The 17,913-nt window shown below is 41.8% G+C and overlaps 1 protein-coding gene across 1 annotated transcript; it reads right to left on the bottom strand.

The window, feature by feature from the left end:
• Nucleotides 1–4,371: 4,371 nt before the first annotated feature.
• Nucleotides 4,372–17,404, bottom strand: STRA8 (stimulated by retinoic acid 8). The gene is made up of 8 exons (XM_071549922.1): nt 17,282–17,404; nt 15,527–15,602; nt 14,040–14,124; nt 13,511–13,663; nt 10,908–11,190; nt 9,581–9,657; nt 7,795–7,906; nt 4,372–4,446 (listed from the first exon to the last, which is right to left on the bottom strand). Exons 1-8 carry the CDS (start codon nt 17,387–17,389, stop codon nt 4,372–4,374), a joined length of 969 nt encoding a protein of 322 aa, XP_071406023.1. The 5' UTR covers nt 17,390–17,404.
• Between the last annotated feature and the right edge of the window lie 509 nt (nt 17,405–17,913).

The raw sequence follows: 17,913 nt of genomic DNA, 5'->3' as shown, positions 1-17,913 counted from the left end.
ACACCCTGTTCCCATGTCCTGTACTGAAGCTGCCAGGCTGCTGCTGGCCAGATCTGCTGCTGATCAGACCTGCCACACACTGGAGGTTTAAATGGGAACAGGACACACAGCTAATGGATGAGGTACACAAGACATACCAGTAGGGTGTGTTTCCCACAGATGAGGAACACTCAATAATTTTACTGGCTCTGTGTTAGCTCTGTGAAGGCTGCAACCATATTTTTTTACTTCTCTTCATAAAACATGTTGGGATGATGGCAGGTGCCAGAGGTTTATATTTGCTTTAGCTCTGTTTAAAAAAAGTAATATTGGCACAGGTTTACTACAAAAATCTGTCTAGAACTGGCTTTTTGTTCCCCACCCCAAGGCTGGAGAACATTGTTTGTCTGTTGTACTGTCACTTTGCACACCCATCCTGCTGCTGTGTCTTTGTCCCTATCTTGTATTTGTCTTGCAAGCTCCTTAGAGTAGAGCTGAGCATGACTTTACACATCCTGGCAATCCCCAGTGGAGGCATGTTACCCAAGCACATCCTATGGCTTCTGAGGTGCAGACAGTTATGGGGGTGGGAGTGGGGGTGGGACTGGTGGTATGCTGGTCTGGGGCAGCTGTGTCTGCTGTTGTTAAGGCGTAGAAAACAGATTTTCAGAAGCTATTTATATCCCTATTTCAATCTCAGGCTCCTAAATGCCATCTAAAATTCCCCTCTTTGATATGTTTCTTACATATTTATAAAATATCCTTTTATTTGCCTCAGGGGGACAATTCCATATTTTAAAGTGAAGTCTGCAGGGCCTCCACTCCTCCTAACTGCATGTGGCCACTTGAACTTTAGTAACTGCTTTGGGTTTGCACTACAGCAAAACAGCTTCTGTTTATTTGCTATTTAATGAAAAATGAAGATCAGATGATCCTCAAGTGAAAAACTGAACACTCGAAGACTGTTCCAGGTTTCTTGGACAACAGCCAGCTAAACTGTCAGCTGTATTTCCCTTTCATGCTACTGAGTTCTGAATGTAGCAAGACTTATGGATGTCAGCCAGGTGTGGGGTCACGTGGCTTGCGACTTTGCAGAGGCAGACAGCTAATTGGGATGTCCAGACAGATGCTCCCGCTGTTCTGGCCGAGGAGATGCAGTGATGGGTATTTGCTTGCACCTATGTGTATTGGCTCTAGAGCAGCTAATCAGGGGCTCATTTTCATAGTTTTCTCACAAGGAAACATGACCTGGACAGTAGGATTGCCCTTTGTTATGCTCAATATGTTGTAAAGTGAGGGGCTGCCACACTGCTGTGCCTCTGTAATGTACTGAGTCCTACTCTGTCCTGTTCAGCTCCGTCTGCCCAAATCCCTACAATGACTGCACTTCCAGTGATGTGTCCATGTTTCCCACTGCTCCATCCCTGATGCCTTTCTGCCTTTAACTCCTTCCCACCACACTGCCCCAGTAGCCTGCTAGCCTACATTTTCCAGATTTTTTCATGCAATGTTTCCATCAGACCAACGACTGAGCAGTGTGGAACCTATACACACCTAACAATTATGTGCTCAGGAATAAAGGCTGCTTCCCTGCCAAGGCAGAGCAGACCTCAGACACATTGGCACAGAACAGCTATTGTCTGTGTGGAGTTGGCTCTGCAGGAGAGGAAACCACCTTCCTGCATTACACGCAGACCTGTGCTCTTGTAAACTATGATCATACAAGAGGAAGAAACAAAGTAATGTGCTCTTTTATCTTCTCCTTAATGTTATTATGCTGCCCACAAAGCCTGCTACTATTTGAGGGAGTCATTTGTACATTAACACACGTGTTGTTTTGCATTAATGTTCAGGCCAGACTTAACCTAAAATTCTCCTGGTGAAGCATCAGAAGCTCTCATATGTGATTATTAAGGGAATGCATTTACATAGTGTAAGGTGTCCATTTAAAACTGTCTCCTCTTGTAGGTGGCAGGCTGAAGATAATTTGAAAATTAAATACTCCACTGTTTGTTTAACTTCTCTCCTGGACTGGCCTTAAAATGGGTGGTGATGAAGGGATCATAAAAAAAGGTTGTTACCCCTTGAACTTTATCTACTGACATAGCTGTCTTGCAGCATGTGTCGGTATTGCCAAGTTTGACCTCAGCTGATGCAGTAATTAAGACGACATGGTGAAAGAATCATTAGTGTAACAAACCTGACCAAATGTTGTGCGGCAAACAGAACTGGAGATGATCAATGTGGCCAGTGGCATCCTGGCCTTTATCAGAAATAGTGGCCAGCAGGACTGGGGTAGTGACCATCCCCCTGTACTTGGCACTGGTGAAGCTTCACCCGGAATCCCGTGTTCAGTTTTGGGCCCTTCACTACAAGACAGACATTGAGGTGACGGACCAAGTCCAGTGAAGGAGAGCAAAGCTGATGAAGGGTCTGGAGCACAAGTCTTATGAGGATTGGTTGAGGGAGATGGGTTATTAAGTGTGGAGAAAAGGAGGCTCAAGGGAGACCTTATTGCTCTCTACAACCACCTGAAAGGAGGTTGTGGAAAGATGGAGGTTGGCCTCTTCTCCCAAGTAACTAGTGATAGTACAAGGGAAAATGGCCTCAAGTTGTGCCAGGGGTAGTTCAGGTCAGATATTAGGAAGAATTTATTCACTGAGTGATTAAGCATTGGAACAGGCTCCCCAGGGAAGTGGTGGAGTCACTATGCCTGTAAGTGTTAAAAAATGAGCAGATGTGGCATTTGTAATATAGTTAAGTGGGCACAGTAGTGTTCAGTCAAAGGCTGGACTTGGATCTTGGAGGTCTTGTTCAACCTTTATGATTCTATGAGAAAAGGCTGTATCATTTCTGCAGTGAAAATCTTGTAGAAAAAGCAACATCAATACTGAGAAAAAATAATATAAATTTTCCCCCCAAAACTACAGAAAGATATGAAAATAGAGGCAGAACAGTTAAAGTAAACACTTATTAGTATAGGTACATATATATATGTTTCTGTACTAGCTAAAGGAAAGAATGATTTGACCTTGGATCCCCTGCAAAGTCTGTACATGTATTTCAACCAGCATGTGTCCCAAAATCCAGACTGCCCTGGGGATGCATGTGGTTGGCACTTCAGAAAGAGTGGGAGAGCAGGGAAAACCATCATAGCTTATAGCCTCAAAGCAATTATAGCATGTACAAAAGAAGCACACAATGAAGGCCAGGGAATGGCAAGGCTGCACCCTGGAGAACTCCAAAGGGCTCTTAAACTCAAACAGGACCCCTTCACCCCCAATTTCAAACACAGCACCCTGGCAAACATCCACCTGGGAGTGCTACCACGGCCTCAACCACAGGGACAGAAGGGGCTCTGTAGCCCTTATTCTTCCTTTGTACTTCAGTGCTAGGCGCCATGTGTGTTTGCCTGAAAGCATCATGCTTTTATGCACCAAGGCAATGCCAAGCAACAGTCCGGCCCTCTTGGGTTCAGTCTAAAAGCCTGGCTGCTGAAGACCAATGGATACCTGGGCACGCCAGCTTTAGTTTAGGGTTTAAAATAAAACTTCCATCCTTTCTTTTTGTGATGGCTCTTAACATGACTTCAACAGAACCACTATCAGGACACAATTTGTTCAAGTCTGCAGAAAGCCTTTAATGATAGCTCTCAGATGTGAAGGATCTTATTTATTTTCACAGCACTTTTAATTCTAAGACACTATCTGAGTAGCACTACTCACGAACGAATTAGATATGGAAGAAGAGCACAAGGCTGGACACTCAGATTTACACACTTTCCAAAAATAAATAATCCAAAGTGTATTATTGTGCCTGCACTTTTCTGGGTGATTTGAGAGTGGGTGCCCACTGCTGCTGTCCTCACTAAGAGATAGAAGAGCCTCATCCCACTCTTTGTGAGGAAACACCTCTTTTCTTGTCAGCTCAAGCTGAAAAATTACTCCAGAAAAGTAATCAGTGTCAGGGTAGTGATTTTTACAGGTTTCAGTTTGAGAGCTGAATCCTATGGTAGTGTGCAGGCTTCCACCGATGTGTTCTCCCTGCTGCTCTTCCACAGCTTATGCTAGGCAAGGTCACTTAACTGTATCTGCCCCAGTTTACTTGTGAGGCAAGATTTGCCATTAAACAGCAATGGATAAAATAATTTATTAAGATATAATAAATAGCTAAAACCTTTAAGACTTTTAAAAATATAAGTTACTCAATTGATACATCAAGAAGTACTAATGAGGCAAAGAGAAGTCAATGGTAACAAACCACTTCAACACAGTGTCTCCACACACTGCTCAGAGAGGTGCTTTACTGAAAGAGGTGAAGCCTCTTCACGTGTGCCTGGTAAAACATCAGCTCTTCACTGCTTGGCAAAACATTAGCAAATAGAGATATTGTCTAGAAATCTTCATCATCAAAGGTCTCAGTGCACCTCAGCATCACAGTCTCATAATCATATGGAAGATCTTCTTCCTGAAAGCCCCCCCCAAAGTCAAGCAGGATTAAAAAAGTGGAGTTGATTGTGTTCCAAATATACAGTGGGTTGGTCAAGAGCTGATATGTGAGCTACTACACCTTGAGCCCTCCTTCATCTCTAAATCAGCAACCAGCGCTTGTCAAAATGTCTGAGATGCCTGATGAAGAATGGCTCAAATTTCCAACCAATTTCCTTCTAAAATCCCTGGGCTCCACCCTCTATTTATTTACGTAATTTAGACAGCTGTTACTGACTGTGGTAGCAAGTGTGTCACATAACAGGCTCTGAAGAAATAAGAGCTTCCTTGAGGCCTTCTATCTGCTTCAGTCTTTGCTCCACTTTTAGCAAGAGAAGGAAATGGTCTTCTCTTTCACCAGCTCACAGAGAACAAGTGGCTCTTGAGAAATCAAAGTCTGGAAGATGAAAGTGTTCATTCCTGCAGTCCATCTAGTCCACCTTCTGCATTGATGCAAGACTCTTTAGGGAAAGACTGCTTTTAAAAACAGGTGCTGTTTAAAAATGTATTGCTTAAGGAGCACTAAATCCCACTTGCTTGTCAAGTGACTAATTTAAAATCCATAATTTTAAAAGAAAGTGTGCTTTTGAAGATACAAAGGTACTCTACTATTTAGAAAAAACTCCACTGACTTTCATTTAGGTAAAACCTGTGGACCTCAGTCTAAATTAATTCTTTATTGCCTTTGATGCTACACTTCTCTTACGATGTGACCTTAGGACAACAGCTCTTGAAAAATGACAAGATTGTTTAACTAATCTCATGTTTAGAAATATTTCTCTATCATGTACCATGGAAGCATGCTCCTGTTCTTATTTTTGTGTCACTGCCCTTTTAAGCGCTCTCCCTTTCCTTATAATTTCCAAATTATTTCCTTCCTCCTCTTGTGTGAGTCTTTCTGAAGCTTTTTATAACAGTAGGGTGCATGCCCTTGGCAGACTTGAGAGCCAGAGCAGCAGATCAAGAGGAGCTGTGCTCAGTAGCTCTGCAACTATGAAATGGCGACCATACACAACCCATCAATGGTACTTTGTACCTGAAAAGTTAACTAGAAATGACATGACATAACATAACACTGGCATGAATGACCAGCAATCAAACCTATCACCTCATCAGATCTGTAGATGAAAGGAAAGGAGACCATAGGCTGCCTTTTGTATTTCAACATTACATGCCTTACCTTGGTACTTACTGTACCTGCTACCCACCTCTGTATCTTCTACAAGGTGTGTCCACAGTGCACCGGGACATTATCTTTGAGATAACGTATCCCAGCACTGCCCAAACTCCTGGGCTAGCACAGCACCAGCACAGGTACCATATCAAGGGAAGGGGAATGGTCTGCAGGGATTCAGTCATACCCATAAGGTAAGCAGATGGGTTCCTTTCCCTGTCAAGTCCAGGAGTCTCTGATGCTCTGAGCAGCCCGATTTCTGGGGTAAGGTGAGTAGCCTATACTGATCTCTCTGCTGCTGCCTGAGTTGGTGTGTTTCAAGAACCACTTTCATAACTGTCTCAATCTGTTTGCTTTGAGATGGATCCTTTCTGCTCTCAAAACAAAAAATATCTTGTCAGTCACCTTTTTTTTCTTTTTTTTTCCTCTTGGCAGCACTGGCTAGATGTGTTGTACTGCAGTCTAAATCAAAATAGACTGTGACCTTCACATTATCTAGCCTTGGTGATTTCTGCTCAAACTCCCTTTTTCCTGCATAAGAGAAGTGTGTGCAGCCTTTTATTTCCTTCTGGATCCACAGAGTGCAGTCAACTGCCAATCTGCAGTACTTTGGGTTCTTTTGCTGCCTGTCTTCCCATTGCTCCCCTTCTCCTAGTCTTGTTTAAAATGTGCCTCTTTAAATCGTGAAAGAGACATTACACTCAGAAAAGAAATTTAAAACCAGAAAATACCATATCTTGCCTAAAGCTTTTCTTTCTTTTCTAGGCCTACTCAGTTCATGGTCATTTACATAAACACAATAAGAGCTCTGCCCCTATAGAGAACATAGCTATTCATAGACCAAAGGGCTGTGTGGATCAGTGCCTGGTCTCTGTCAATGGCCAGGAGGGGAAGTTTAGACAAAAAGTGCAAGGATTGCACATGCAGGGTACTGTTTCACAGTATATGCTCCTACATTATACCAAACTGTGCTGTGAGTACCTCCTGAGCTGGAAATTGTATCTGGACCTTCAGATACAGTAATTGCCCATGGATTGATGCCCCTGGAGTTAGATCCAGTAATTTGTATATGCAAGTATTTTTAATATGTTGTTTGTTCATTTTATTGAGTGCTTTCTAGGTCATCTGGTGTTAAGACACAATGAATAATCATTCTGAGTACAAAATGCACACCATGTAGGAACAAAATGGTCTCTCAGTACCCCTCAGTCTTTTTTTGTAGAAAAGTCCCACTCTAAGTTCCCGTTCAATGCCTTTTGCTGTGCCTGTTGCCATTCTCTGCACCTCCTCTAGTGCTACTGTCTCCCTGAGATGGGGGAACCAAATGGCACGCAACAATCACTATAGATTCTGATAGTGGTGCAACACAAGTTTCTGCTTTGTTTTCTGTCACAACTACCCCTCATCACAAGCTCTCTATTTTCCTTTGAAGCATCTATTCAAGTACCAGAGATTGGGTGGGAGCTAGGCAATAGACATTAGCAAACCAATGGCTACTGTGGAGGTACAATTGACTATGAGCCAAAACAAGCATGGTCTGGCTGAGGGATATGTTTGGGTTCTTCATCCATGCGCAAGTTTTGAGCCACCTCCTTGACAGAAAGATAACAAGGGGAGGAAAAACACTACAAACACAAGGACTTGTTGGGTCAGCAAACCTGCAACAGTAGGCTGAGGTCAAGAGGGAGCTCAGGAACTGTTTATCAGCTCTCTCAAGAACACAGATATCCTGCTCCTAAGGCCTGTCAGTGGAGGGCTCAGGGTAGGGAACCTGGCATCCAGATAAGCAGAAGGTGGGTCCTACTGAGCTCAGAATGAAGCAGCTGGGAGCTAATGGAGAACTGCAAAGTAAGTTTTGCCTGCTTACAGGAGATCACTCAAGCTTTTCCACAATGAACTTTTATGCAAACAGTAAAACAAAAAATAATTTAAAATTTGTCATGTCATTTGCCATTTTCAATAATATTCAAAGCAATAATAACTTCTCACACTTTGCTTCTTACAAAGGCCTGACCTTTGGTAATGACTCACCTGAAGCGATGAACTCCAAGTTCTTATTTGTAATCATCTGGACAATATGACCAGAAGCACAGAATACAGACAAAGATAGAAATACATTTTTTCTTCAATAAAGAATCCTTTGGGAAGGCTTACCTGGAAAATCTGTGTATTAGCAAAGAAGAGGCGTTTTAGGAAGTCAGTGACGTGCAAATAGAGTCGGTGGTGATCCTTTGTATTTTCTGAATTGCAACTTGCAAGTGCTGAACTGAAAATGGAACCAGACACTGTATTTAATTTCCTGTTCCCTTCTATTTATTTTTCTCCTCTTCATTTTACTTCTAAATTTAAAAAAAAAAGATTAAAATAGCTTTCAAGATGATTCAGATATTAAAGACAATAGCCAAGCAAGGCAGGGAGAAGTGGTGGTAGAAGTATTCACGAGACACTGTCTAACAAGTGCTAGAAAAATATGCAAGAACAGAGAACAGCAATTCAAGAAACCAGTGTCACAACAAAGAAATCTACGGATACATGACAGCTTTAGTAACACTGTTTTGGAGAAAAGTATATATCCATTAAACCAGAGAGCAACAATGGTTATTTGGTAGCGTATTTTGTAGGGTTGTTCAGAAGAACAGCTTTCACTTCTTTTGTAAAGTTTGTGAGTGAATGCAGTAACCTGTGGTCATGAAATAACATGTTAGCTATTACTGGCAGGTTTTTACTCAGGTAACTGTGGCAAAAAGCTAAGCTATTCATTCTGGACCTTACCTCTGTATTCTTCTTGGGATTTTATAAAGTTCTGCCATCCCACCTCTGTCCAGAATTACAGGGCACAGAACAATAGGCAAGGAAGGGAACAGGATAAATGTCAACTACTGAAATACTAGTCTGATTTGGGACCTAAAACAGACTGTAAAGATGATGGCAATACATTGCAGTATAAAGCAATACTTACTTTAAAAGCAAATGGCAATTGTGACCAAATAAGTGTTATTTAATGGTTAAATGTTTGTTAAGTTTTTTTATCTATTTAGCCAAAACAACCTATTTTAATTCATTCTCTTCTGGAAGTGCAACCTGGAACAATGGTGAAAGAGATTCACATTAAAGAGCACTCTAAATGTGGAAAAATAGGTACAACATGGGATTAAACCCTCCGCAGATTACAAACACTATTTGCAAAGAGAAACATTCCCACCAAAAACTAAGTAGCAAGAATACATAAAAGATGAGTCATAATTTTATTTTCCTTTTGAGGAAAGCAACCCTTTTCTTTCTTTGGTCTACTGGGAAAAATCAAAGACACTGCCAGCTTTTATCTGACATGTTCTCTTCAAGATAATTCATCTGACCTGAAGAGGAAAGAGATTATTATTTAATATGTCCTGTGTTTCTTTGATTTTACTGTTCAGGTCAACCACTTTCACCTGATCACCTCCTTGTGACTGAATTAGGGTACTTGAAAAAGATAAGGAGGAAAAGGTTAAAAAATTATAATTTTTGTCTCACTAAATGAGAGTAAAGTTTATGATTAGCTAATTTATCCAGGGAAAGCCTCATGGTCCTCACGGATCTGGTGAGGGAGGGAAAAGGAAAACATTACAAAGTATTGTAAATTGACAAGATGGAAAGCTATGCAGAGTGATAAAGAAAATCAGAAGGACCCCAGTTATCCTGGAGTGACAGACTGCTCTTAATAGGTGATTATTACTGATTCAGCTGTAAATGATCACTAGTCATTTCACTTTTGCACATTTAAAGGAAGTATTATTGACAGCACAGTTGCTGGAGGCTGCTATTCTAACCATTTACTAAAAATTAGGCACAAAAAAGAGAGCTAGGCTATTGTCTTACTCCACGGAATACTTGCCATGGAGTACTGACAGTGAGCTATTAACTTATTGTGTCTACCAAAAGGGGTGAGTTTGTAATTTACCTCTGGCTAGACATGCCCTGAGTCTTGCTTCTGTCAAGGAAACCAGCAGCAACATCAAACGCATCTTCAAACATTACCTAGCAGAGAAATCACTTCAGAGGTCAACATATTCACCTAAAACTTTTACCTGTGGCATAATTTCTAATAATAAATTCTTTAAAGGCATGATATTCTTTCTTTACATTTAATAGGTATGTTCACAGCTAGACTAAACCAAGAGGTTTTGTGGAGACAGGAATAATAAGCAATTACTGCATTTCATGACTAGGAACAGGTTAGTCCATTTCCTTAAGCCTGTGCTTCAGCCTCTAGGAATGAGACTAAATATTACATCTCCCAAAAAAATCAGTAAAAAACATGCATTATATCTGTGCTTTTGAGACTTGACTGTGGACTGCTGCTCATGTCTGAAGATCTCAGCTGTACCACCCAGTCTCTCCAAATCTGAATCCACTTTACAAAGGAGTTTAGATTTGCCCTGTGACAAACTTATAAGCTCATATGCCGTAATGCAGTTCACACATTTTCTGTGCCAGAAAGTGCTGTACAGGCAATACCCCCATAACATTTCCAAAGGCAACAAGCAATGTGAGTTGTGTCCTGTGACTCAAAAAGAACTTGTCAATGCAATTTACTTATATGCTAAAGGTGGACATCTGTCCCTCCATTGCAGCTAATAAAAAGATACCTACCTCTTTGAGCAGCTGGTTGCTTCAGCAATCAGTGCTCCAGGAACCATTTCTAAAGAGTTAGCTGTTATTTAATCAGTTTCATCAACCTCTTTTTAACAAATGCCATGATCTACTCAGTCACTGACTTCTTGGCTCTGCAGAGGAGCCTGGTACGGGCAGTCATCGGCCCTGTACCGCTGGAACTGGTCTCTTTGCTACCAGGTGCTTTGATGAAAAAAATCCATCCAACCCAAAACATGGCAGGCCTTGGCAAACTGGGTCTTCTTTCTGGATTTAGATCATCTGTGCTCCTCAGATTGTTTGCAGAGCAGAGGAACTGTGTAACTCTTGCTCCCTGTCCCTGGAGCAATATGAGCAAATTTAACTGTTATTTGGCACAGAAACTCCACAAGTCAGTGGAGAATAGCAGGATTACTACCACTACATGCCTATAGCTTGCTATGTATCTTATCAAGAGAAAATTTGATGCAGATATTTGCTCAAAGACTACATATTTTCTCCACTTATGCATTCAAGTGGTCTTGAGAAAGCTTCGTTACAACTTCTCTATGTTTTCAATTAAAAGTTGCAGAGCCAATTAGCATCTGAAGGCTTGGAATTTCAGAGGCAGACTATGTATGTTACTGAGCACTTACTTCCTCTGGTGTGGAGACTGAGGACCCACTGGCTTCCTCACTGTTACTTCTGCTGTCCCTCACACTACCTTCAGTGCATGCAGGCTCTTGGCAAGAAGCTTTGGGATCCACAAGGAAATCTCTCTGGCTACAGTACTGCAAGATGCTGTCCCTGCTTTCTTCAGAAAGCTCTTGCCAGAGGTCGGAAATAGCTGTGGAGACCTCGGGAAGAGGCACCTCTCCAGTGCAAACAATTCCATGCTCTATCAGCAGGTCCATTGTATGCTTATAAAAATACAGGTATCTGGAATGAAAGGAAAGGGAGCATCTCTTAAGAGCAGGCTATGAGACAACCATCTACTGAAAATCATCACGAGATGGGAGTAGCTCTGATTCATAACTACTTCACTGACTCCGCCCTCTAAGACTTCATACAATTATTGAAGGTTGCTCAACACTGTTCGAAGATTTTAGCAACTCTGCTCTGCCAAAGTTTCATATGCAAAAAGCAGGCTCCAGCCACAGCCTCAGCAGGACTGCCTCACAACAGAACTTCCAGGCACTGCAGGTTGTACTTGTTGCACAGGCAGACTTCATTCTGGAGTTGAATAAAGTTTCAGCTACTTGCCTTTTTATCCTGAGCCTTTTGCACTGTAAGTCACTTTTCATACATTTACTGGCATGGCGCTACACTTTACAGCCCTGGCTGAGATCATATCCTGATGTATTAGGTACTTATACATGCAGACAGAAGGAGGCTACTCCAGTTCTGGATGCTCTGACTTAAGCATAGGAGCTCAAATTCCTCCATTTTACATCTGAGGAAATGCATCTCTAAGACTGAATTCTATGCAGTTTGTAGTGAAATTGGTGGTGGAACTTTAGTGTTATAATTTCAACTCAGTGACTAACTCTCAGAAGAAGCCTGCTTGTTCTGTTAGCACTGTGGCACAGTGAACCAAGGATAATAATGTCTACTTCAGAAAGCAGCAGTCAAGGTTATTTTATATTAATTAAATACTTATTGCTTCTCAGATGAAAATAACAAGATCAAAGGAGTACAAACCAAGGGTTTTATAAACAACAGTCATTCTTACTATATTTGGTCCCACCGCTGCTGGAAGCAAAATACTGGAAAGGGGAATATGCATTCTTATGTAAGGTACTGCACTCGCTAAGGTTTCTGGATGTCCAGCTCCAAACAAAGGATCTGAAGTTTCTCAAACAGAAGAATATGACTCACCAATAGACTGCTCTGATAAAGAAATTAAGCTTGAAGCACGACTCAACTATTTCCTTCCCAGCTGGAAGGAGGCAAGCACATTTTTCACTGGACAGAGTACTATGCAGTTCTACCCATGTAGCTCCTGCTGCTGGATATGGGAAAAAAACCCAGTCTGTTTAAGCTCAAAGCATATCTGATGCTGCCCAAATAGTGTGATTAAATGATGACCAAAAGGCTGTTATTTTTCTTGCTGAAGAGTCCCTGTTGTTTTTATGCCTGTTATAAAAGACAATTTTTAGACAAGAATTAGCTATGCGCCAAATGCAATCTGCCATAAGACTAAGGGATAAAGTCCACACGTTACAGGCCCTGGTCTGCCTTGCCAGCGACAAATGGGAAAGTCAGGTGTTTACAGCTCTGTCGTGCAGTCTTTGATGAAGCAGAACTTTCTAACCCTGAAAATCTTGATTCAGCACTTTTCAAGGTCTTGTAAATGATGTCCTCCTAACAGCGACCTCCGAGTCTCAGAAGCGAAAAAGAAGCCGTGGCGGGAGGCCACTGCCATCTGCTGGCATAGCTGCAGTCTCTGTTTGATGAAAAACGCGGTGATCCTGGGGAATTTTAAAAATAAGCAGCAATTCAAAGCAAAGAGAAGGAACTGCAGAAGTTTTTATTTACGGCAGTGATGCTTTTAAAGAGGATGCCAGGTGTGGATTGTCGTGCACTGTATCTTCTTAACTTTGGAATGGTTAGGGTGAAATTGACTGTTTGATGGTACAGGATAGATTAGACATTCATCTATTTCTCATATCTTTACAATCAAATAATCGTTTATCCTGTTGGAAAAACAGGATAAAAACTCCACGTACCTCCTGGTGCAGCAACTCCTACTTTCCTGAAATCTAGCCCCTATGCAGGGATACAACTTTGAAGGGTTACTGATACCACAAACACACAGGGACACACACCTGCATAAATCATCCCGGATTAATAACCTCCTGTTGCACCTGAGCTTGCCTGTTAAACTACTACTGTTAACGAGGATGTTCCATCTTACTCTGTAAGCCATATAGACAGTGGTAAAGTATGGCTACACAGGGACTGGTGCATTTGAAAGAAATTTTCTTCTTTTTCTTGAGAAGGGGTGAAAAATCCTCAGGGGTTTACCAAGGCCTGAAAAGCTGGGGACTGCTACGATGCTGAGAGTCCATTCATGTGGAAGTCATAGGTAACAGACTTGGGAAGTGATCAGCTCCATCACCAGTAAGGCTAAAGTTGCTGGCAGAAGGCTTCTGCAAGGCAGATTCAAGCTCCAGCAGGGCTGTATGAACAGCAGTGACTAGATGCAGTGTTAATGAAAACAAGTTAAAAAACTGAAGGCAACATGGGGTGCACCTACCGTTCAAATTCCACCAGATCTGGGGATGAAGTGTCTGAATACTGGATCAATTCTGAATTCCCATCTTCTTCCAGTGTTTGTTTTTCACATTCTTGAATCAAATACCAGATGGCAGAGTCGCTTTCACTCATGGCTTCTGAGGCTGATGTAGTGCTGGAAAGAACACAAAGGGAAAAAAGCCACATGAACAATTTCTCAACTGGACCCTTGTCATGGTCACTCCAGAGTCCAGAGCCGTTCTTCCCAAGCCAGCTTTTTTCTCCTTCTTCTGCTTTGACGGTGAGTGAGAAGTCCTTGATGGAAATCAGCTACACAGAAGGGAAAGAAAATACAAGCTGGAAATGAGACCAACAACATGCTTAGAATGTTTTGTGCACTGTATGGGATTACAGGGGTCCAGGTGAAATCTCTTCATCCTTTTCTCATGATGAAAGAACTCTGCTTGGAAATACAGTAACAATGATAAAGAGGTTTAGGGATGCTGCAATGGAAGAAAGTGCATTTTTTTTTGATTGGTATAAGCCTTTACCTGTGACTGCTGAAGTGCCTCTTGACATATTCCTCCCTAACTTCCTCCAAGCTGGATGGGATCCCATCCTCCAGACTGCAGCTCTCTGTTGTCAGCAGAAGGGTTACTGTCACATCAGTGGGACTTTTGACTTCTCACGCACCCTCAACCCCAACCAGAGTACTTTAAGTGGTTGTTCATGAACTAGACCTTTTCATTAGGCAAAAATGAAATCAAAGAAGAAATCTCTGCCTCTCCTACAATGTGACTGCATCACTGGGAGTTTATGAACACTGAGGAACTTAGAATCATTGCCATGTTCCTAATGTTGATCTGACAGAACTGATGGTGAAAAAAACAAGCAAATCAAAGTTCAGGCATGCACTTGTCAATACAGTATTTTGTGATTACCATATAATGAACCCCTGACATCCAAGATGTGATTACCATAAGCAGTATGAATTTGACATATATGCAAGTCAATACAAGGGGAAGCTTGCCTCCAAATTCCCTTCAGCCAGCTTCAGTGCTTGTGATCCTTTCGATTTTGCTCTGTCAGACTATTCTTTCTTCCTATGACTGACTTTTATGGGTTAACCAAGGATGTGGTTTCAGATGAGATTGCTCATTTTAAGCTCTGAGACTTCTAATGGATGCAAATTATTGGAGGTGCAAGTTGCATAAATAGAATTTTTTTTCTAGCTGGTAAGAATTTGGACACTGGAGTGGACAGAAAAATATGTCCAAACCCTCTACCCTAACAACCCCTACTCCTACTTGATGCCAGTGGAGGCAATGGCCAGCATCAATAAACAGAAGGTGCATTGTTTGTTGAGGGAGTGAAGCCCCACAGCAGGAGCTGCCTCAGCTGGTGACAGGACATGCTGACCCGTGTGACTCACATGGTGACAGACTGTAACAGAGGAGGGCATGAAGATGACCCACCAAGCGGGAAAAAAACAAAACTGTAGCATCTCTCTTACCCATTTCTCTCAGAGTAAATTCTTAACCAGAGGATTCCATTTTCTACACTCCTTTACCTCTCACCAGAGCCTGTTTTTCTGCAGTTTAAGCTCTCACATTGCTGGGTGCTCCTGACGGCTGTGACTTGCACTGCACCACATTGCTGCGGCCGGGAGCAGCACACACGCTTCTGCAGCCTCCTGGTGGGAGCCTAAGGATACGGTCTGGGGACCCACACCAGCCCCACACCTGCTGGGGGAGAATCAGCAGCAGCATGGCAGGGGCACTTAGCCTGAATGGCCTGCTGTCATGGGATAGCAGGAAATACTTGTTTCCTTTCTTCACCTAAGCTGGGGAGGGGGTAGGAAGACTGAGTTAGAGGAGTTCTGAGATGCAGCGCTTAGTGGGTTGATTTTGCTACAACTAAAGCCACAGTTGGCTGTGATGCTTCAATGGGCTCAGCTGTCCACCTGTATCTCTCTGTTTAACAAATACATAAAAACCAAATCCAGGCCCTTTGTCCAAACAAATACTTGCACAGTTACCTTTCATCTTCAGCAAGGAACACAACGTCTGCTCCAACTTCTGGATAGATGTCTTAGCCTTACGCAAAACCTGATACTAAACATAAGAAGAAAACAGAACTGATTGTTCTCTGCTCTAACTAGATTCATGTTTTAACATGCCTTGGTTGTTTTCTTCACTTTTCCTTCATTTTGACCTTCAGTAATTTCCATGTCTTGTTTCACCAGCTACACTTACACATACGAAAAGGGAAAATAATTAGTAACAGAGTAAACTTCAACATAGTATATAAATAGTTTGGTATATATTATGCAATACATATACATAACACCCAGTCTCATAGACATTTGCTACTTAACTGTGATCTTTTTTCATCAGCAAATGGTCTTTTTTGGATAATTCTCTTCATGGAGCATGTCCAGAAATACCATGCTGTGAAGCCTTTTTGGATGCCTACCAACTGAAGGCATAAGATTTTACTAACGATTTCCCATGAAAATCTTGCTAGAAGCCTTTGCTATGTTCTACTCTCAGCTATATTGATGGAAACTAGAATAACTTCAGTAATGCACATGATTCCTTCATCATTTATACCACACTAACTGAAAACATACGGCCAGTACATTCAAACATACACATGTCCAAAATATTTCAAGACTTATGTGAGTGGTGAGACCATCCATTATCACCTTAGATGTGATGTCTACTGTTTAGAGCTTTCATGATGATATTTTAGCCAGACAGCACTTAGATTACAAGTGACATTCTGTACTTAGGCTTTTTAAGATATTAAACTTCCTTGTCCCCGGAAGTCACACAAGAGGCACAAGATACAATGAAAAAGCAATTTCAGGAATTGGCATGTGAACAGAGTCCCTTTTGACTAGGCAAAGGAAGTAGTAGTTTAGTCTTGGCTTCTGAGATCATGGTGACTTCAGCTTACATCTTGCTCAGAACATGACAAACTGAACCCTTAACTCAACCTACATGAGAGTTAAGGGGCTCAGCAGACACAAAACTTATACAGCAGTACTTGGCATGTCCAGAGCCTCAAAGCCCTGTACAAGGACAATTCCTATCCTAAAAATCATTACCCTCTCTATTTTACAAACTGGAAAACTGTAACTAAATGCACTGGTGGCAAAGTTGAGAAAAAACTCTTGATTTTTATTCCTCTGCCTCAGTCATGGTAGTATCGATCTTTTCAATAGTACTTTGAGTGAACTTCATCTTTATACACAATTTTGTTTTGATTAAATAGTTTCTTTGTTTAGTAGAGACCAAGAAACAGTACTGGTGGTTGTTTTTTTTCCTGACCTTTTTTATTCCAGAGTGTCTTGAAGACAAGAGTGCACCTCATAAGGCTGAATGAATTACTCCCTCCCCTCTAACTTCTTCTGTCCCTAAACTCACTATTCTGATTTTAGAGCAAAATGCTGTGAAATCAAGATAACTCCATTATGGGATCCCTTGGTTTGTTTCCAAAACACTATAGAAGGAAATGCAAAGCTATAAAACGCTGCAAAAAAACTTGTAAGAACAGTGCAGCACACAATAACCCATGATTCAGAAACTACAAATTGAACAACTTGCCTACACTGAGTTGGCAGCTTCAAAGAGATCCAGGAAGGGTGCATACAGTGAAATTGCGCACACACTGGCACCCATTAATTAAGATACAGTGGTCTTCCTCATAAATTTAACCTAAACCTGGTTAAGTTTGAACATACTCATATATTACAGCAATGCATAGGGAAGTAGTCACTGCTCCGCACCTTCGAGGCACAGTTGTCTGACTGGGATAAAACTCTTCCCTGCAAGCTGCTGAAGAGTCTTGCCAGAAGAACCTGGTGGTGTGCCTGTGGCAAATGCTGCTTTGCCATACAGTGTTGCACCTCTTGCAGGTGTATCAGGGGACTGGGACTCACTCTGGCCTGTCTTCCTACAGTCTCCAGCTGTCTCTGTTGAAAGCTGCAATGCAACATTTACACTGACTAAACATCTAAGTGAAGAAAAAAAAATCTTACAGCCTGCACAGGGGGCAGACAAAAAAAATGTGGCTGATACAATGATGAACATCTTTTTACAGAAAGATGAGCATTCCAGTTCATCTTTCTGTAGAAAATCATGGAGTTTGAAATGTTCACTTTGCCTGAGACATACCTGCCTTACAAAAGTACTTACAAAAACCTGATCCACCCTGAACAACAAACTGCATTGCAGCCAAAGGCAGTCTCCCACCCCCTGCACACATGCCCATTTCAATGGAATATGCAGGGCTTGGCTTCACAAAAGCACTGAGACTGCTCTGCTACCACCAATGTTACTAAACGATAGACCTCACAACATTGGATTTTTTTCCCCAATTAACAGTGACATTCGTGCAGGCAGTGATACCAGACATACA

The sequence above is a fragment of the Pithys albifrons genome, chromosome 3, assembly GCF_047495875.1.
Source record: "Pithys albifrons albifrons isolate INPA30051 chromosome 3, PitAlb_v1, whole genome shotgun sequence".
Taxonomy (NCBI): Eukaryota; Metazoa; Chordata; class Aves; order Passeriformes; family Thamnophilidae; genus Pithys; species Pithys albifrons.
The sequence above is the reverse complement of the archived record's forward strand: the minus strand, read 5'-3'. Positions and strand labels throughout refer to the sequence as shown.

Excerpts from the sequence above, each read along its gene's own strand:
- STRA8 (XM_071549922.1), bottom strand. The coding sequence starts at position 17,389 with ATGGCAAAGCAGCATTTGCCACAGGCACACCACCAGGTTCTTCTGGCA. Across the intron at positions 15,603-17,281 it reads CAGACAACTGTGCCTCGAAG|TATCAGGTTTTGCGTAAGGC; the intron begins GTGCGGAGCAGT and ends TCTTATGTTTAG. Across the intron at positions 13,664-14,039 it reads AGGCACTTCAGCAGTCACAG|CACTACATCAGCCTCAGAAG; the intron begins GTAAAGGCTTAT and ends TGTTCTTTCCAG.